Source organism: Ornithodoros turicata, chromosome 5 (genome assembly GCF_037126465.1).
Source record: "Ornithodoros turicata isolate Travis chromosome 5, ASM3712646v1, whole genome shotgun sequence".
In the NCBI taxonomy this organism is placed as follows: Eukaryota; Metazoa; Arthropoda; class Arachnida; order Ixodida; family Argasidae; genus Ornithodoros; species Ornithodoros turicata.
Window position 1 is genome coordinate 73961314 of NC_088205.1, and position 21938 is coordinate 73983251.

The 21938-nt window shown below is 46.1% G+C and overlaps 2 protein-coding genes across 6 annotated transcripts in view; both read left to right on the forward strand.

Moving 5' to 3' along the window:
• LOC135394774 (uncharacterized) overlaps positions 1-21938 on the forward strand; it is a 50218-nt gene that overhangs the window by 12462 nt on the left and 15818 nt on the right. For 3 of the 5 annotated variants that reach the window (XM_064625739.1, XM_064625740.1, XM_064625743.1), the window contains one exon: positions 735-1381. The exons of 1 other annotated variant lie outside the window; for it this stretch is intronic. In XM_064625739.1, coding sequence (XP_064481809.1) covers positions 735-904 — 170 coding nt within the window. In that variant the 3' untranslated portion in view covers positions 905-1381. Of the gene's footprint in view, positions 1-734; positions 1382-1532; positions 1703-21938 lie in introns of those variants that run through there. One more of the 5 variants, XM_064625741.1, reaches the window with a different exon arrangement.
• LOC135394777 (uncharacterized) lies at positions 4899-15456 on the forward strand. Its single transcript, XM_064625752.1, has 6 exons — positions 4899-7763; positions 8188-8245; positions 9462-9566; positions 10559-10615; positions 10706-10888; positions 12620-15456. Exons 1-6 carry the CDS (start codon positions 7716-7718, stop codon positions 12814-12816), a joined length of 648 nt encoding a protein of 215 aa, XP_064481822.1. The 5' UTR covers positions 4899-7715; the 3' UTR covers positions 12817-15456.

Consider the following 21938-nt stretch of genomic DNA (forward strand, 5'->3'; position numbering starts at 1 on the left):
CGGGATTCGAACCCGGGTACCTCCCAGTCTCGACGTGACATGGCTAGACTGGGAGGATCCGGAACGGGATCCGGAACAGGATCCGCAACGAACGACCGTGTTTCTTCGCGAATCAGGAGCATCTTCATCTTACACTTCCAGGCTTGATAATGCCCGTCCGTCAACTTAGCCACCTTGGACTTCCCTGCGTCTCTTATCCTCTGTCCTACTCCAGGCCATGTCGAACGAACCCGCCAGTACAAGTGCGCAGTTTCGAGAAGCTTTTGGGCTCATAACCTGTTGTGATGATGAAGCTGTAATAAAGGCAACCGTACGGTGGAACAGGAACAGTTTTAATGAACGAGCAGTTTGGTATAGGCGCGGGTGCACGTGCGCAGGTTAGGTGTCGTTTAAGATTTTCTAATTGTCATTCGTACTGTTCGTTGGTTGAGATAGCCCACTTGTATATAAATTTTTGTGGTTTTTGATCTGCAATTTGAATGGCTACATTGAAACGTTGTGTCTGAGCCACTCCTTTCATGATTGCACCATGGTGCCTTAACGAATGCTCGCTCTGGAGAGAACAAACAGGTTGAAGGGTATGTGGGTGAGCTATAGTTAAATACTTAGGCTAGAACGCTTGATGGAGTACCGCGTGTGCAGCAACTACATTTGCCCCCACCTTGGGTCTGGATTGGATTTGGGGAACTGTGGAGCCTTGTATATGAGTAACGTTGTGACGAAAACTCTCGCAGGTGCCATATGGGTGTTTCTCTTGAAGGATGCAGACACAAAGGACCACCTCAGTCCACGTTACTGCAACCAGATAGTGTACACGTCGGCACAATGCTTTGCTGGTACTGGCGTTTCCATAATAGCACTTGCCATTATTTACATTTGCTTTATAGAACCATGCCGTCGATGAGATAGGGACACGAGAATAATTGGTATACGTAAATTCGAGGCAAAACGTGTATTTACCAGATATTGCCGGGTAAAGCTGCATGAAACGTAAAAAGAGGCAAGCGAGCTGGTGTAATGGACTTGTGGGTAATACTCTCATTCAATGGCGAAGAGCACGAAATATCGGCATCCCATCTCAGCATCCCTCCTGTCTCCGCGCCGCGCCTACGCAAACCGGATGAGCATTACACGACAGAAAAAAAATGCGTTCACTCAGTAACATATGAAGTTGTACAGTTTTTTTCCTTCCCTTCCAGCGCCATGTACTGTGTATGTATGTCTGTACTGTATGTATCAATATGAATATCTTCCTGTAATGTTCCTGTCCCTGAATAATCCGTATATGTGTATATGCATGTGTAAGGACTGCATAGTCTACGTGCGCCAATACCAAGGCTTGGCTGTTCTTGGCACGTTAATAAAGATATTATCATTATTATTAGTATTATTATCATTATTAGTATTATTATTAATCCATCCATATTCTATATAGTTTGTGTACACGCTTCTAACGTTCACCTTACATTTTTTAAAAAGAGTTCTTTAGTAAAGCGAATGGCTCTCACCATAACCAGCGTGCGCTTTTCCAGATCAATTTGTTCTGCTGTCAGCGTGTTGCCTTCCCTATAAAGACGTCAAGACCAGTTCTACCCTCCACCAGCGCTCCCAACCTTAGCAGAGCGTCCTCTTAAAGGAGTATGGAAGGCACTTGGGACATGTATTTTTTTACAGCGTGATATGAACGTGTAGGGGAGACCGAGGAGTGTTGTCACAGTCTTTACTTCTGACTTTGCTGTGACGAAAGTACGTTCGTCTTGCCGATGAAACCAACGCTGGATTTTAGTGTGATCTTTTGGCTACATAACTCACATATTAAACTAAAGCTGGCTTCAAAAACAGTATATAAAAAAACAGTTGCGCCGAGATTGTGAAGTATGACAATACACCCCAGTAGTGAGGCAGGTTGCCTCAGCTGCATTTTCTCGTCATCTCTATTGTGGAGGTGTACCGAATGGAACACCCATTGGAAGTGCATATGGAAAACAAACTAAACGAGCAGAAAAGAGCCTATTATCTTCAGCCTTTCCCTTTCTTTTTTGAATAATGCGTCCTGGAGTAGCCAGTCCCGAGTGGCTCGAGACTAACGTCTCCATTTTTTTTCTTTTACAAATCAATCGATCAATCTACCCAGACTGTGCCAAATGACTGTGTAAGTGTATGCGCTGCTTATACATGAATAGCAAATTCATTCAGTTAATTGCTGTCGATAAAGCGTTATGTCACAGAACAGCAAAAGTAACGCAGATTTATGCTGTTAATGTTGGTCTCTACATCATATCTAATTATAGGCATTTGCCTATAAACGCCTTAATTTGACATTTTGGGGGTTGCGTGCCTTTTTATCGACTCTATTGAATTGTAGCCTTTTTGAACATTTTTAGATAATATAACAGCTTTTCTTAGAGGTGCGAGTACGCCTTTCAGTATCATGCTGAGTGCTGCATTTTCCTTTTCGTTTCTGCGTGTTTGCACCTTTTGTTATTTTTTTTTGCGTTTGGTTTCCTTTAGTACCTTGGTGTGCTAGAAGGGGTTCATGTATATCTGAAAAAAAGATTTGGCCTTTCTTGGTCTTTCAAGATCTTCGACGGTGGAGAACTAAAAGTAGTACTCAATATCACGTTTCTAGACCACCTCAGCATTCGTGTACAACACACACACATACATTGGATGATGATGAGGTGGGCGATTCACCGCCGCTGAAGCGGTACACTGCCCTATTGCGCGTTGGAAAAGGATGAGGGGATGATGATAGGGGCTTTCAGAGAGCCGTCACCAGACCGGTGGAGCACAAGTACTCCGCAAGAAGACGAAGGCCTTGCATCTGGTGGGCAGCGTTCGACCACGGTCTGAGGATCTTCGCGAGGTTGGAAGTGATGATGACATGGGATGTTTCCCCATGGTAGCCACCGGACCCTACCCCATTTCACAGAGGTTAATATGAGAGGATGAACTATGGTGAACGCAAAGTGACAGGTTTAGAGCTCTTCGAGGAGTCTAGTGGCTTGCATGAAAGCAAAAAGGGAGCGAAGAGCCCGGCACAGATGTGCAGGGGAGCTCCATGGGCCAAGTACTTTGGGCAAGCTGAATGGTCTATGGTCAAGGAGCTCAAGTTGGCGTCGAAACACCCGGCGTTCTCATGTGTACCGGTCACAGTCCTCGATGATATGGGGGATCGTAGCTGGGGTGTGGCAAGCTGGGCACAGCGCCAGGTTACTGTAACCCAGCTTAACCCGGAATACAGGGGTGAAGGCGATGTTGAGTCGTAGACGACGCAGAAGTGACGTAAAGCTGTGAGTGAAGCCACCTGGCATCCTAAATGATAATTAGCCTATCAAGGAGCTTAAAAACATAGAAATAAGTGGAATTGACTAATCATTGGCCCTCTATGACGTAGCTGGAATTATGAACCAATAAGCTGTTCAGCTCTACCAGCCTATATGAGCGGGCTTAGAAATCTAGAATTGACCAATTGGGGAATTGACAAATGAGTGGCTGTGGCTGTCCGTGATGTACAGAAAACTCTGGACCAAGAAGAAAGCATACTGGAATTATGGGCAAATACGCAATTTAGGGTCTAGCAACCTATGAGCGAGCTTAAGGAGGAGGAGTGTCGTTGGGAGGAACCCGAGAGGTCTGCCTGCCTGATTAGGCGGCATGTTTCTCGGGAAGGGAAAGGTGGTGGAGAGGAGAAAAGGGTGAAGTGGAAGACCGAGCGGAATCCGCTCGGGGGGAGGATAGCTGCGTCCATGGGCCGACTTCAGGGGAACTGAGCCGGCATACGCCTGTTACACATCTGAGGGAAACCCAGGAAAAACCCCAGACGGCACAGCCGGCCCGCGGATTCGAACCGCGGACCTCCTAGTCTCCAAGCGCACGCGTTACCGCTGCGCCACCGGAGCTGGTGAGCTTAAGTTAATAACCAATGGGTAGAATAGACCAATGAGTGGCTATCTATGGCATAGCTACAATTATTGTTGGGGCGATCCAGCCTATCAGCGGGCTTAGAAATGTGTGGAATTGACCAATGAGTGGCTTTCTATGGCATAGTTGGAATTGAACTGGATTAGAAAAAGGATTAGAAAAATGATGTCGTTGTGTGCGGTGAATCCCTACTACTGGAGCTACGTAGATTTTGCTTATCCCCAGTATCCCGCGTCTGCGTACTATGGAAACGGCAGATTCCAAGGCTTTCAGGCTTTCAAGGGTTTCGAAGGCTACAAGGGGTGTTCTGCAATTCCAGAAGAGATATCAAGTTGACGGCAGGCGATCTGCACACGTCGCATTCTGCAAACCGGTTTGGTCATTGAACGTGAGGTCATACGTGGACAACTTGAGGGACCAGCGAAAAAGACGCCCAGTAAGACGCTTAATAGTTTTCAGCCATTTGCGTGCTGCGTGCTGCGTGGTCCGTGGTCCGTGGTGTTGCCGCAGTGGGTTGAAGCAGCGTTTTTTCTCGACAGCATCGATAATGGCGAAGCATTCCAGCTCTGTTGCTGTGTAATTCTGGTCGTGTCTGAGGAGCTTGCGAGAATGACATGCTTGAGCACTGCGCCGATACCCGTGATGGACGCATCGCAGTATAGGGTATACGGCGTGGAAGGTTTAAATATACGAACCACAGGGGCTTTGGTGAGGCGGAGACTTTAAGGCAACTTCACACTGTGATGACCAGTGCCGGATTTAAGGGAGGGGGGGCAGACGGGGCGTATCCCCCGGGGCCCCCACTACTGCAATTGTCACTGTTTCTTCTGTATGCAATATATGGGTTTAGGTTCTCGCCAAAAACACGTATACATCAAGAACTTTCGTGGTGCAATAAAACCTTGAGCTTGAGGACACGTAAAAGACGAACACACACACGAAGGCTCCGTGTGTGTGTGTGTGTGTGTGCGTCTTTTACGTGCCCTCAAGCTCAAGGTTTTCTTGTGCTATGAATCTTCACCAGCTAGTACTAGCTGGTGAAGAACTGGTGAACTGGTGGAAGAACTGGTGAACTGAGAGGATGGCGATCGCCATCCTCTCAGTTATGTAACGAACTCTCATGCACTTGGGAAATACTATGCCACTAGAAAGATTCGTACGCTCGACCAGGAGAATAACGCTGAGGACATGTTCAAAGCTTTAACGACTTTCTTTTCTTTTCTTTTCTTTTCTTTTTTTTATGGAATAGCATGCCGACCTTGGTCTGGCAGACCTTTCCTTTCAATAAATATATATTCCCCCCCCCTTTAACGACTTTCCTCGACGTACATGGCAAGGGCTGTCGTGGGTAGTCCTACGACAGTGCTGCGTCAGTTGAAAGTACAAAGGTCTTCAAGCACTAGTACGGCAGAAACATTCTCTGGCCACGCGGGTTCCTTGTTGAGCGCACTCTCTGAATCTGATGCATCAGCCCTGATGATCTGAAGATGCCGTTAACAGGCACCTCCGACAACAATAAAGGAACATAAAATCAGCTGCCAAGTGCTGCCCGCTGCTGTTGCCTTTATTGATTTCCTCGAGCAGTTATACGAGTTTTTTCGAAACTTAAGCAAATAACAGCTAGTCATCGAGATACCATGACGCACGGCAGACTTAATACTACCTTGTCACTGTTATGCATAGAAAGGGACATTCTTAAACAGCTTGATATTACCGAACTCGTTACTGATTTTTCAGTAAGGAAGTCAAGGAAGGTTCCAATCTACGCTAGCAGCGTTATGTAGTCTTGAATAGCTTGCAAGGTAGTAGATACAAGATATCAGAATATGTAAACTGACAAAGCTAAGGTGAAGTACTCTTTTTGGAAACTGGGGGTAATAAACGAACCAAACACTGTTCATTAAACTTTTTCATGTATATATCGCACGGAATAGTCGCACCGAGGTAAGGCGTCTCTGTGGACTTTGCCAAAAGTTATCCTTACGAAGCACCATGAAAAGTACTGACCAAGCAGAAGGGCCCCCACAATGTACGCTGCCCTGGGCCCCCAGCATTGTAAATCCGGCACTGGTGATGAGCATGCCCATGGTACGTCTTTCTTGAGGAGTCCGGTTAGTGGGAATCATACGTCACTGAAGTGGTCGACGTACTTCTTATAGACGTTTACAGTCCCCAGGAAACGCTGGAGATCTCTGACGCACCGAGAAGCTGGAAACTCCCGAACTGCGTCGGTGTTGGCTTACTTAGGTGTTGTTATCCCATTGGAGATGGTGTGATCCAGATAATGAATTCTAGGACGCGCAAACTGGCATTTCTTGAGCTTCAGGTTTACGTTTTCTGTTTGTAGCTCTTTCAATAGACTGTGAAGGTGTGTGAGGTGTTCTTCAAACGTATAGATGCATGGACAACAATATCGTCAAAGTAATTGACAGCGTTGCGAAGGAGGTGCGTGATGGCAACGATGTTCTTGATAGTGCGCTGAAAGGTTGCTGGGGCATTCCGGAAACCGACACACACACACACGTATACATTGGATGACCGAAGGGCATGACAAACCATTCGTAATGTCCATTTGTAAATGTCGTGCGGTCTCGTGGTCACATGCCAGTGTCCAGACGTGATATCCAAAGCACTAAAGTAGCGTGATGACCCCCAGTGAGTCCAGCACGTCGTCTATAAATGGTATGGATGTATAATCAGGCACGGTTATGGTATTGAGCTCACATACGGGTTCTACCATCACCTTTCATCTCAGCCAGTATCGCAGGAGCCGCACATAAAGACAGATGTGGTCCTATATATAAAGCCTTGGCTAAGAAGGGACTCATCCTGTGTCTCGAACTGCATTCTGTCTGCCTGAGAAGCCCTGTGCGGTGATCAGTGGACAGGAACATTTTGGGTAGCTGTGATGGAATGTTGCTCCGTATATAGAGATGGAACCTATGTCAGTGTGAGAGGTGGAGCAAATAGAGGAGTACTCTCCGATGAGGGCATCTAGTGCACGTTGCTGTGATGGTGTCAAGGAGGAGCCTTGCCTGGAACTTCCGTTTAGTTGCGTTGTTGTTGGTAGGTCTGGAAGAGACGTCTCTTCCAGACCTACCAACAAAACAACGCAACTAAATGGAAGTTAGGAGTAGCAACAAGTTGTGGGAGGTTGAAGGGGTATCGTTGAGAGGTCGAGGGGAAGTGCGAATTTTGAGGCGTTGTCGAGGCAAAGAAGCAATTCCTTCATGACATCTCGCAGACCCTGGACTTCTACCGCCATCTGAATGTCGCCGATTTGTAAATGAACGCGGACGCGACCCAATGTTTGATTTGATGACGTGACTCGTTGAAAAGTGATGGCTGAATTCCTGATGAGCTCAAGTTGGAGCCTCCTGTAAACGTCTTCATTGATACCACGAAATCTAAGATCATGTATACAAGGAAGCAGTGACAGAGCTCCCATTTAGGAGCGACATGCCGGCACACAGGCAGGCGGATCGCTTGGAAGTAGCATGTCACCGCCGCCTTCTGTCACATCAAATCAAGCCCACCTGAATATGTGTACAGGTATGTCAATATAACCCAAATCAACTAAACACGTCTCGTATTCCGTAAAAGTCACATCCGCTAACGACACAGGAACCTGGCTTGTTTCCAACCGCTCACTTGCCACCAAGTTATCTCATCCTGTGTCCTACGAATTCGACACTGGCTCTGCTTCTCGTCGAGGCCTTATATTCAGATAGAAATTTTCCTGTCAGACCGTGTAGGGCGCTGCCAAGAGGTGCGTACCCAACGTTGTGAAAATGGCGCACGCCAACACAGTCTCTGTCATAAGCACCCGTGTGCAAGCGGTGAGTCAGTTCCACGAACTTTGTTTACACTGCGTAGATTTCCTACCGAAACAGTCACTTGGTTGGTCATGTGAGTGTTACCGAAGAAGACCAAGTGTCATTATGATGGATACCCCACTTTACCAGAAGGGACGTAGCAGACGAGACAGCAGGCGGGACAATGCCATCTGCTATCTCGTCCGCGGTTGTCCCTCCCTGCATCTTTGGCAAGTCTGTCTTAGCAGGGCACACCATAACCGATACCCTACTCGACCCAAACGCTCATATGATCTGTCTGGAAAGTGGGTCGGATCCCGTTCGGCTTCGCTTTCTCTCCCTCTCTGTCTTTCTATTTTTTTAAAGGAATCTGTTGTTCTGGTTGCAAGTATAGTGTCATTGTTAGTGTACTGCTGTTTGAATCCTATGATGCTATTTTCTTTTACAGGAGCAACAGATACTAATGCAGGGAACGCAACGGACATCAGTAACTGTCGTCTCAAATGGTACCGTAAATCAAATTTAGAAATCGGTCTTGCTCGTGTCGTTCCTGCGCCGACATGGACTGAACTCAGCATGATCGGTGCATGACGTCATTACAGATTAGATTTCTACAACCATCAAACAACCAGGCGGTTGATGAAAGAAAAAAAATAAAAAGGACAGGTCTGGAGGGGAAGATAGCAAGTGGCCCGTTACAAAGATTTTTAAATATTACTTCAACGGATTAGGAGCTTTGCAAATTGGAAGTCGGTGGGACTGTTCATCTGTACAGTCCCACAGGCTTCCAATTTGCGAAGCTAACGCTTATTTACGAAGCAACAGTAATTGAAACCGAAGTGCCCCTTAGGCACTTCGGCATAACTTTTTTTTTTTTTAGTGCACTTAACGGTCGTAGAAACCAGTGGTAAACGCATATGTACCAACGAGGACTATCTGCCTCTCTATGTACCGGCGTACCGCAATTTTTACGTAAGCTCTCAAAAATGAGAGGGTGGGGGAGTAACGGCAGGATCGGCTCGCCGTTGTTGGCCACACAGAACTGGGCGTCGTCACGACTATAGCATAAAAAAAAAAAGACGGGTGGGGGATAGAGGATGAAGGGTGGAGATGCGTACACTCTTAAAAATGAACTTCACCGCATAGCATGCTCTTAGCCAACCATCATCTCGAGTGATATCGTTATCTGCCTTGATTTGTTGCAAACGGGAGGCGTACGCCTTTTTTGTGACAATTATGAACAGCATTAGTGTCACAAAAAAGGCGTACGCCTCCAGTTTTCGACAAATCAGGGCAGATAACGATATCACTCGAGATGGTGGTTGGCTATAGGAGCGTGCTATGCGATAGAGTTCATTTTTAAGAGTGTAGAGGGTGCATGAGTTCGTCGGAGAGAGCAAAGTTTTAGATGGGTCGTTGAGCAAGACCTGCTTAATGCAGAAAGAGAAGAAGGAGAAAAATGAACTTCACCACATAACACGCTCCTGGACAACCGTCATCCCGAATGACAACGTTCTCGCCCCTGATTTGTTGAAAACGGGAGACTGAGCCTATTTTGTACCAATTATGCCTTTTTCTTTTTTTTTCCTTTGCTATAGTCGTGACGATGCCCACTCGTGTGCGGCCAACAACGGCAAGCTACTTCGACACCCCCCCCCCCCCTCATTTTTTTAGGAGTGTAACGCGTATATTGTTCTCATTTTGTTTATTACTATTATTCAGGGTGGCAAATTACCCACGCAATCACCATGGTCGTGCGAGTGACTGAACTTAGGCGGATCGTGAACGTTCAGACAGTGGAAGAGTCGAAAAACTATTATAAAACCTGTAAGTATACTCCTCATAGCACAAACCATATGGGCATTCCGGAGATGTTTTTTTTTTTTTTTTTTTTTTTCAAGGGGAGGGCAAAGACTGCAACCGAATACACTCTCAGAACAGAACTTCACTGTATAGCACGTTGTGCGCCAACCACTGCCACGAATGATAGGGTTATCACTTCTGATTTGAAGAGAGAGAGAGAGAGGGGGAGGGGGCGGACACCTTTTTGTAGCAATTGTTATATATCCAGATTGCTACAAAAAGGCGTACGCCGCCCTCGCTCTTCGAATCTGAAGAATCGGTAACCCTACACTGTTAAAACAGAACTTCACCACATAGCACGCTCCTAGCCAATCGCCATACCGAATGATATCATTCTGTGTCATGATTCGTTCAAAACAGGGGGAGGAGCCTGTCTGGGACAAGCATAATGTGTCCCAGATAGGCGCCTCCTCCCATTCTAGGCAAATAAGGACGCAGAATGATATCATTCGGAATGACGGCTGGCTAGGAGCGTGCTATGGGGTGAAGTTCTGTTCTGAGAGTGTATGCGCCAGACAACAGAATGGCGACAATCGAAACCTCTGTCTGATATGCAGGGGATCCGGTGAATAAGACCAATACTATATTATGACGACATCTGAGCAATCAGCAGCGAAAGCGCTAGCTATAAAATTCAATTATATAAATCACTGGCTGTGAACCTTGACAACAGCGTAAAAGGAACTGGGTTCACCCTTTGACCGGTTCATGGTCTATATGAGCGAAAGAAATCACCATTTACGTTTTTACTCCTTCCTGTCTTTCTCAAGAAGGCCGACAATGCAGAGCGCGCTCCCATTGGTCTCCTCAAACGATTTGCCCAGTCGTCGCGGGGCATCGTTTGAAGGGACCAATCCGAGACATCTTCTTGAGGAGGAGAGGAACGAGGAGAAAAAGCGTAAATCGTGCAAGTATGCAGATATCTCTCGAGAAATTATCCGGAACGTACTTTACAGTTCTGCTGCTGGTCACACTGCTGCTATTGGGCGTCCCATTATTAATGATCATTATTGGTAAGACGAAGTTATTCTTGTCTTTCTTACGGGATCCTACAAGGTGAAAGAAAACTCAACGCATGTATTGGACGGCTTCTTCATTTCCAGGATTAATTTCCATCAATACATGTCCCGGCCTTGTCACCGCTCCCTCTTATCTTGTTTTCTTCGGCGTCCTCAACCTGCTGCTGTCTCTAAGTCCACGCTGTTGCTGCAAAGACTCATGGCCCCGTTGCAAGGCGTGTTGCACTGTCGTCGTCGCTTCGGTATTTGCGCTACTAAATGTTGCGGGTGAGTTACCTTATTTATGGGCACGCCAAAAAAATCTATCCAACTTCCAAAATTTGAAGTGCCACTATATTTTGTATCGCTTAATCGGGTAAAATGCCTCAAGAGACGTGTGAACCAGCTGGCTTCTGTAAACTCGCAAGATACATGGCAAACAATTCACGTGCAAGACGCACGTGAATATCATCTGATAAATGTCACGCAATAAAACTACCAATTCATAACTTTCAAAAACCACGCACATAACAAAAATAAAATCACTGATTCCTCTGCTCGATAAGTGTGTACGTGCCCTACCACGTTTAAAAAAATAATAAGATATCGACCACGACGCTAGGAAGCGGGCGCGCCCCATGCTTTGAGGAACATGTCTGAACACGTCTGATGTCAGTTGAGAAAAGGTGACAGCGAGAGGGCGATAGGAAGAAGCGGCCGCAGAACTCGCGCAACGCTCGAAAATAGTACGTTTTCGCATATATTTTACTAGAGCACAGAAAAACGCTGCAGTTTCGATTCTAGCGGACTAGACTCCTCAGGGTTGTGCTCTACAACTTTGCAATTACGCGGTCAACCTATTTTCACTAATTATGAAGATTAATTATGAAAGTTAATCAACGGCTGCACTCATTACTGATCACCACCACCTTCAAGTAGCCCCATCGGGAATAGATATATTCAACGACTTTTCCTGAAAAACAAATAACGAATTTAATGAAATTCTGGGCAGTCTTACGTGATGCACCCTGTATATGTGTTTCTCTTTTCGTTTCTTTTTCTTTATTTTTTTCAGACGACGAGAAAGGTCGAGAAAAAGGTGTTGCGCGCTTTGGTTGGGTGCTATGCATGTGTGTACATGCCGATATTCCGGGGTACTCCTATCTTTCTCTGGCAAAGCAGCCTGCATAAGGGGGCCACGCCTCAGGTTTAGTGCATACACGGGACAACATGAACGGGTGGGATAGGTTTGTCAAAAAAGAGAAAGAAATGACAATCTGAAGGGCATGCTGATAGATGCTCAGGGTGTGTAGAAGTCATTGAAGAGGACCGGTGTCCCAGTGAGGACGGCTATACAAATGATAATAAACAAATGAACGGTTGATTGAAACAATTGGTGTTGCTTAAAGTGGCGATATCGCGGGGAAAGACGTGTATTCATTGCTACTTTCGTTTGTTTGTGTTTGTCTCAGTGCAATTGTTGCGTATTGTAACTTGACATTAACCAGTGAAAGTAGCCTGTTACATGTGTGAGTGTTTAGAATTCCACTCAAATACTTTTCAAGGTCGAGTATTTAGTACTCTACTCAGTTACTGTTTTGCCTGGTAGAGATACTTAGCTTAAATATATTTTTGGAGTATCTATACTGTAAGCGTGGTTCATCGTCAGCATTTATTGCTGCTGTTGTTGTGGTCTAGGGAAGGTAACATTTTGTTTACACTGTCCAAGTTCAACCATTGGCGGCTCAAGGCCAACACCTCTGTTTAGTGTCACGAAGTACCAACGTACCATACTTGACATGTGCCTATTTTCTCTGTTATGTGTATTCAACAACAACAACAGCAGCATTTATCACGATGGGATGAGGTGTTTCACCGCAGCAGTTGCGATACTACACCTCAGTGCACGTGGGTTGTGTATTCAAATGTCACATACTCATGACCTCTTCTGGTTATGTCCGGGTTGCGTTATATTATATACCCTGACCCAGATTAAGGTTTTGATGAAAACATTTGCAGGTTCCGCAATGATGTTTGCAGGCACAGCGACTCTAAAAGTGGACACAAGGGACCACCTTAGCCAGCACTACTGCAGCCCAGTTCCGTATTACTCAGCGCCAACTTTCGCTGCCATTTCGATTGTTTTGACAATCTTCTTTTGTTATTGTGCGTGCTGTGGCAAACGCAGTGAGAACACTCGGACTGCACGGTTTTGAAAGAAGCAGCGTGATTCAAAGGCAATGCAGAAAGAAACGAACCTGTATGTGGCACCCTGTGAACCTCTTTTTTTATTTTTTGTTGTTGTTGTTGTTTTTGTTTTGTGCGTGTGTGTGTGCATTGAGATTTTCCCACTTGACATCTCCTGCACTGCAGTGCTGTATATTAAAGGGGAGTCTGGCCATTGGGAGGAGTCACAAAAACAGGCTCGACCCGTCAATCACAGTTTTGCTCCACTGATTGGTTTGCTTTTTATCAAGGGGGTCGCCATGACACCTCACTGCCACCCAAAATGGCGACGAAAACAAACACAGTAAAGCGTGGATTTCGTGACAAAAAATTTCCATAGAATAATATGATTTTACGCTGCAAATGTACATCCTCATATACGTTTCTTGGAAATCAGTTTCAACTGATGCTCACCCATCGATATCTAACCGAAAATAATACGTTTTGACGCCGGTGTTAGGCCTAGTGAACACGGCGATCGCGGCGATCACAACGAAATCATAACAAAAAAAACGGCACTGTGCTGTACAATCTTATATTTAATTGCTGTATTTCATGGATATAATCATTCTTGCCTTTGATATTCCAACTATTCATGTAAATTTGTTTCAAAATCGTACCGACGAGAGAATATGCCCCCAGCAGGTGGTTCTGCCGGCAGCGGTACAACGACGGAAGCAGACGACAGTTCGCGACGTGCCCCACGCACTTTAGGTGGCGTTCATCAAATTTGCACCAGAAATCCACTAGTTTTGCAGATAGCGAGAGGCATCCATTTCAATCCCATCTAATCCACTTGCCACCCAAAATGGCGCTGCCCATGTTGGACAGGGGGACAAATAGTGAGGGTAGTTTGATTGATAGCGCCCCATATTTCAAGACTCTATTGGCCAGAAAGCTGAAAAAGTGGGTGGAGCTTCACGTATAGGCATGACCCATTAATCCCATTAATGGCACGACTGCTCTCCTTTGCTATGATATGCGTACGGATCTTTGAAACCTTGTCTGTGATGCGGAAGGAATCCTAAGGAGATTATTAAGAGCATGAATGAAGAATAAGATTTGCCCCGAGAGAGCTACGGTAGCAAAAATGAAGGAAATGATGCCATTTCCACGACCTACTACTATACTAGAGACCTGGACATCCGCAAAGCTCCCAGCGCTGAGGTAGTAGACCTGGACGCTAGGTCCGCTGGACGCTGGCAATTGCCGCTTGGCTATGGGATTTGGCGCTAGTGCGCACTATTCGTTACCACGTGACTTGCCGAAACCGCGGCAATGCATGGTGGGCTGAGTTGACAATGACGGCGAAGCAGTGAGAGAGAGAATAGCTCGCGCTTAGCAACAGCTTGGTAGCACTATGGTAGCACTATAGTAGCACGAAAGACGGTGGCAAGGGCGACAGCAACATTCCCTCTCCCCAATAATGCTATGTGGCGCTTGCAGTGTCCACTACCGTAACTATCCCATGACCCAGCTCTCCCATAGGCGATTGCCAGTTGTCCAGGTCTCTAGTATAGAGTAGGTCGTGGCCAATTCATTCACTTGAAGCAAAAAATTAATGTGGATTAACTATTGAACTGCGAAACAGCGCAATAGCTGCTGGCGGGATCCCCTTCCTGGTTCGAAAGAACAGTGATTGCGCAACAGTGTGCACTGTCCGGAAATGTATCCATATTATCATACCACTAACCGTATGAATTACTGATTCCACTAATCGTACCGCAAACCGTACCGCTTGTACGAATCAACGAAATCCGTATCAAGGAAACGGTACTCTTCCACTACTGTGGAATTACTGCTCATTAAAATGGTGCATGTAGACCATCCTTCATTAAACAAAAACGGAGGGGAAATACGTATATTTATATCTTTAATTAGCAGAATCTCGGTGAAACAGGGGAAGTCAAGTCCGATATGAAATGTAGCACAATACAAAAACGAACACTGAAGCCTCCTTAGTTTAATATTTAGCTTGTATATATTAAATTAAGGAAGCTTCAGTGTTGCTTTTTGTATTGTGCTATCTTTAATTAGATGAGACGATCGAGTGTCCACATGTAGAGTTACAACCTTGTTCGGGTGTACTACGTTTATAACAACAACAAAAAGTGTAAACCTGTGCAGACAGGTAGTTCGTAAGAAAGATGGGAAACTAGAACGCGGTAGAAGATCCTCAGTTTTTCAAAAGAGTAGATACGACAGATACGATAGTCGATACCCGCTAGAGCACTGTGTGGAAATATGACCTTAGCATGATGCAACAACAGCAGATAAATTATAATGTTGATTATGATTATGACAGGTTTTACATATGTAACTTTGTCCTGTAGAGCTGTTTCATTCGCTGAAAACTCAGTGCAGTTTGACCTTTTTCTTTTCACCGAAGGGAACATTTTATGATTCCGCAGCACGACAACGCGCCTGCATGCTCCTACGCAAAGGCGTCGACCGCGAAATATGCGTTGTCATCGACGATAGCAGCTTCTTTTTTTATTGCGCTGGTGCAGTGGTTTCCTACATTGTGGAATGTTTGAGATGAAATTGAAGCGGAAATGAAATCAAGCGGCTTTTTGCTGCTTTTTTTGCCGCCCGATGATATGTAATCTTCACAATTAAAGATGAACATCACCGAATAGCACGCTCCTAGCCAACCATCATCTCGAATGATATAGTTATCTATAGTATAGCAGAACCCCGAGCTTGAGGGAATACGAAGAACATGCATATTCTTCGTGTTCCCTCAAGCCTATAGGAGTGGACGGTATGTGTCTTATCCATGTTCATTAGTTTCACGAGTCTGTTCAAGGCCGTCCACCTACCCGTCCACCCCTATTGCACTCGACTTTCAGTACATTGTGCTGCTTGGGTACCGGCCGAATATCTTTCACAGTTCGACTGCTGATGTTCTGTTGCATAATCTTTACGGTATCCTTATCTTCTATTTTCGACAAAAGATGACTTCGTATGTTTCACAGAGGTGTTGCACTCCTGTTCCCGAAAACTCTTTCTAGCGAGGCTCCGCCAATGAATAATACTCGTTATGCAGGTGCCGCATGAGTGTTCAGAGTTAACGAGGAGGTGCCATTTGCCCTAACAGCCGATCTTACTGCAACCCCGTGCTATTTACAGATCTGCCTCTAGTCTTATTGTCGTCATTCTTTCTGTGTGTCGCGAAGCAATCAACAGGAATCCAGCTGTGTTGTGGTAGCGAGACAGGACACAACCACGTACCTTTACTGAAGAGGTGACGACGGAGGAAGAACACAGACAGGCACGTTGAACATCATGCTTTCAACCTCTATCAACGAGAAATGGCAGAGGGAAGGAAAGTCACGCATGATCACAGCGCCCTCCAGCAAACCTAAGATAACACAACACCTTATCAGCCATACCGTTCGCCCTTATCGATGACTATCGCGGTGTGTGTGCTACCACACATCTTTCCTAACGTGTCTACCCGACGTGACTCTTCATCCCCTTCCGCGTATGTGGCTGACGTTGCATTTACCCCAGATTTGAGGCAGTGTCTTGGCCGTGCGCCATCCGACCTTTGTGCGCACCATGCAATGTACGCGTTGACCTGCACCACCTACTTATGGACTGCCCTCTCTACCAGCGGAACGCGAGATCTTGCAGCACGGAATGTATGTAATCGACCACCGCCCCTTTACCATAGGCAAGGTGCTGCGCCGTAGAAGACGATATCTCTCATCAGCTCCTCCACTATGACCTCTCTGTGAAGACCTTGTTTTCTTATATAGGCGCTGCCAGGGTGGCTCTCTTCCAGCTTCGCAGGCAGGAGACCAATCGGAGACCATTGCGGAAACCAATCTATTGAACATCCAGCAGTATTACCGTTTCCAGTCTCTATGCTTCATGAGCCAACGGCTTTCCGACTCCGTTATAACGGCACTCGGCCGTTTCAAGAGGACGCTGTCCGACTGAACGACCATCTCCAGTTTATCGACCCGTCGATGGATTTCGTTGCCACACACCACTGCTCGCGTCAAGAAACGTCCATTCTACACCGACTACGCCTTAATGCCGCCAGGACACCTCTACTCCTCTGTAAAATGGGTCTTCTCCAGTCGCCCAAATGCCCCACTTGCACTGTTGTAGCTGATGTCCCACACCTTCTTCTCGACTGTCACAGATTCGACACCCCTCGAGCCACGTTGAGACGACGCCTACTCGAGCTGCGGTGCACGGACTTTTCTCTGGCCACTCTGCTCGGCCCAGTACGAGATCACACACAGCGGTCTGTGACCAAAGCAGTTCTGACTTTCTTGAGAGATTCAGATCTGATGAACAGCCTGTGAACTCAGTCGTGAAATCTCATTCTTCTTCTGTGATTCATCTCATCATTCCTTCACCGTTTGTTAGTCATCTTTTTTTTTGTCATCTTTGTCATTAATCTACCTCATCCTTCTTTGATCATCTGTTAGTTTTTCGTTATTTCCAAATTCTTTTTCTTTATTTCTTATTTCTTAATTTTCTTCCTTTAATTCTTTCTTATGCCTTCCTATTTCTTTCTTTCTTTACTTCTTATCTTTTCTTTTTATTTATTTATTATTATTTCTTATTTCTGGAATACCAAGCCGACGTCCCGTTTGGCTGACCTTTCCCCGTTTTTTTTTTCCTTTTCGTCTAATAAATATATCCCCCCCCCCCCCCCCCCAACGGCTTTCCGCGTTCAGCCTTTCTAGTGCATTGCTCTCGAGCGGTGTCCATATGAAAACGTTCCCAGGTTCGGGAGGAAGAGAGAGGATCGCGCTCCACCAACCCCACAGTGCGTTCTTCGCAGGACCGACGCGTCCTTGCGAAGCGAAAGTGGGGGCTTGGCGTGTCCATTTCTCTACCGCTCTTCTTTCGCCCACTCTTCCCGGCGGTTTTTCTTTTCTTTTCTTCCTTTCCTTTTTCTTTTCTTTTTTTTTTTTGTTTGTTGTAGGAAGGTTGTGTGTGTGTGCAGACGAACCGCGTCTACGTGCCGGAGTTCGAAGACATCTCCAACAACTGCAATATGACGCTCTGTCACTTCGCTTTCACGCCGTTGACGACCAAATTGGTGACGGTCGTTGTGTTCGGTTGCTGTCTCTCCTGTTTAGTTTGCATTGACGACTACCGCTGAAAATCCGTGAGCTTACTCTTCTCTGGAGTAGCCTATAATTATGATACCTAGCAGATGCCTACCATGTTCTCTGCAGTCCGATTTGCACTGGCTCTATTGTCGTCGTAGCGAACAGGACCCGCTCATTATCATCATTCAAATAAAGTTGTTGTTGTTGTTGTTGTTGTTGTTGTTGTTGTGAACAAGACCTATACCGGCCTGTAACATAGGCAGAAAAATATTTCGGAAGGGGTTTCTTCGGGAACCGTAAATGGGGGAGAGTATTTACCCTCGTTTTCCCTCTCCCAAAGGTACCAAAGGTACGCTTTCGGGGGGTTTGAACCACAGAAACCTCCCGTGCCATTTTTTCGTTTTTTTTTTGTTTTTTGTTTTTTTTTTTTGCCTCTCAGTATTTGCGTTCAGTGTATGCATAAAGGTTGTGGTTTACTTATTCTTATCCCAAAATCTAATTTGAAATTCTGTTTCCACGTCCTGCCTTTCAGTTTGGACTTGCACTATTACTCGGTACACAGCCACCAGGTAGTTACAGTTGCAGCGTTTGAACGCCACAATTTTTTTGCAGGTTTAACCGCAGCATTCACAATGTTTCTTTGTACGCAATTTCTTGTACAATGTTTCAGCTCTTCCTCAACGTCGTTGAGGATAAGCAACGTTTTGTTTCTGGCAATAATAATAGCACATCATCGCACGGCGACAGTAATGCACATCATAGGACACGGGGAAGGTCTTAACTAGTTCATCGACTTTGATAACGTGAGACAAGGCCAATCGAGGACTGGATCTAACGCGGCAAAATACTTTTACCCCCTTTACCCCCTTACCATATAAATTATATCTACAATTTTAGTTGAGACGTGAGAGGCGACGCCGACCACGTGATGTTGTATACTTTCCTCACATTACCTGGTGTTCCATATGACGTAGACTTTAATTTCATTTGTAGCTAAGACGCAGAAGTAACGGAAAGTAACGTAACTTAAAGTGGTACAGGATCTCTTGTAAGTCAGTCGGATGCCACTCGAGCGTCACCGATGCAGTTAACGTCATTATAATCAGACATGAGGTCTGCCAACTCTGTTTGAGGCGCCGAGATTGTCCACTGCACGGTGGGGGGGGGGGGGGGGGGGAATATTTATTAAAACATAGGAAAGAAGGAGGGCAGGTCAGCCGAACCCTAACGGTATGTCGGCTTGCTGTTCCGCATAAAAATATAAATAAAAGAGAAAATAATTAGGAAATAAAGGATAAACTGACAAAACGTGAAAAAAGGATGAGATAGCTAGACTAAAGACAAATGAGATTTTTTTAAAAATATGAGTGTAATGTGCATGATGGTGAGGGTGTGGCACTGACGAATGAGGTGACAAGACGACTTCACAGGCTGTGCATGAGACCTGTGTCGCTCAGGAACATCAAGACCGCTGTGTGGGAAGTCGCACTGGGCCGAGCAGAGTGGCTGGCAGTGGCCAGATTGTGTGTCAATCTATGGGATTTATATGTCACCCGTTGCGTTGCTGGATCGTCGTGGGGCCCTTCATGCGCTGACCTCCGTCACGTGCACACAGCGTTGATTCTGGGCACATTGCGGTACGGCCTGCCTATTCTACACGGCCTCAGTATATCCGGAGAGCGTGAGCTTCTCAATATTCAGGCCCGAAGCCTCCGCGTCTGTTTGGGAGTTCCTAGAACGACAGAGACCTATTCTGTCCCGGCAGAGGCACGCGAAACACCAGCAGGCGTTCTACGAGACGTGGAAACACTCCGGATGTATGCGCGGTACCTCACACAGCATCCTTACCATCATCTTCGGCTCATTGGTATTGACTGTCCGGACTCCAGCATTGGTATAGCTGTTGACCGCCTGAAAATGCACCTCCCCACCACACCATCAGTGCTTTCCTATGCCCCGCCAATGTGGACTCTTCGCAGGCCTCCTGTATGTGACCACATTCCTGGTCTTCTGAAGAAGAACTCTGTACCTCCCGTTGTTGCTCACCAACTTACACTGGAGCACCTTAACTCAGCGTACTCTCAACGACTCCCTGTGTACACTGATGGATCAGTGTCTCAAGGCGGAATTGCAGCCTTTTATATGCCACATGAAAACCTTGAAGTGGCGCACAAGCTCCCCTACGAAACGTCATCTACTGAGTCCGAGCTCTTCGTCATACTGACCGCGTTGAACCACATAGTGGTATCACCGCCTGGCGCTTGGGTTGTGTTCACGGACAGTAAGGTAGCGCTAGAAGTTCTAGCAAATTATTGTTCTAGAACAATCGGCGGCCTAGACACCATGATAGTCGCAATATACAACAGACTTCTATCCTTTGGTCATAGCCTGTGCTTCCAATGGGTACCCAGTCACACCAGTCTGCACAGAAACACCCGCGCAGACGCCTTAGCACGTCGGGCACATGGGGACGGCACCTCCAATAACTGTCTCATACCACTTTCAGCCTCATCGTGTCGGTTACAGACACAGCGACTCCGTCATAACGGCACTCGGCAGTTTCAAGAGGATGCTGTCCGACTGAACGACCATCTCCGGTCCATCGACCCGTCGATGGATTTCGTTGCCACACGCCACTGCTCGCGTCAAGAAACGTCCATTCTACACCGACTACGCCTTAATGCCGCCAGGACACCTCTACTTCTCTGTAAAATGGGTCTTCTCCATTCGCCCAAATGCCCCACTTGCGCTGTTGAAGCTTTCTCCTCGACTGTCACAGATTCGACACCCCTCGAGCAACGCTAAGACGACGCGTACTCGAGCTGCGGTGCACGGACTTTTCTCTGGCCACTCTGCTCGGCCCAGTACGAGATCACACACAGCGGTCTGTGACCAAAGCAGTTCTGACTTTCTTGAGAGGTTCAGGTCTTATGGACAGCCTGTAAACTCAGTCGTGCAATCTCATTCTTCTGTGCCCCACTCTCACCCTCGACGCATTAACCTCATGCTTTCCCTTTAAAGTCATCTCCTGTGATCCATCTCATCGTTCTTTCAACGTTTGTTAGTCATCTTTTTTTTTGTCACCTTTGTCTTTAATCTACCTCATCCTTCTTTCACCGTTTGTTAGTTTATCCTTAATTCCTAATTCTTTTTCTTTTTATTCCTTCCTAATTCTTTTTCTTATTTCTTAATTTTCTTTCTTTATTTATTTATTTATTTCTGGAATAGCAAGCCGACGTCTCGTTTGGCTGACCTTTCCCCCGTTTTTTTTTTTTTTTCCTTTTCGTCTAATAAATATATCCCCCCCCCCCTATTTGAAAGAAACAGAGCGAGTGGCTTATCTCGCTTTTGGAACTGTTATCGAGAACACCAAATAGAGCGATTAGCTTATCATATTTGCGGTACTGTTACCTTGAACAACTTTCGATCTACTACACTCCCCAAGCAGCACAATGTACTGAAAGTCGGGTGCAACAGGGGTGGACGGTATGTGTCTTATCAGTGTTCTTTAGTTTCACGAGTTTGTTCAAGGCCTTCCGCCTACCCGTCCACCCCTATTGCACTCGACTTTCAGTACATTTTGCTGCTTGGGTCTCTATTATTTTCTCTTACGTCGAACGAAGCCCTACTGACTATGTTTACGGTTATCTCACGGTAACCCTCTTCAGTCAAGTACATCTCGTATCCCGTAAAGGTCATATCAGGCGCCCACATCTCCCCATAGAGCCCATAGTTTGAGATAATTCAGGCAACACTGGACATACGACCAATGAAAATGCGTCGTGATGCCCAGCAGCCAACCAATCAGCAACCTCTCCGTTTGGCTCGGCTTTCGGCCGGCCCTGGCTGCCATTGACTTCTACTGGTTTTCATACCTAGCGCCCGTTATTCCAAAATAACTAAGATATTTTTGATAGGTTAAATACATATTTATTGATGCAACGTGTAAACTCAAATGTTTGACTCATGTATTCACCGTGCGTACAGGACGTTTCGTTCCTTGAATAGACAGCAGCCAAACCAAGTTCGAA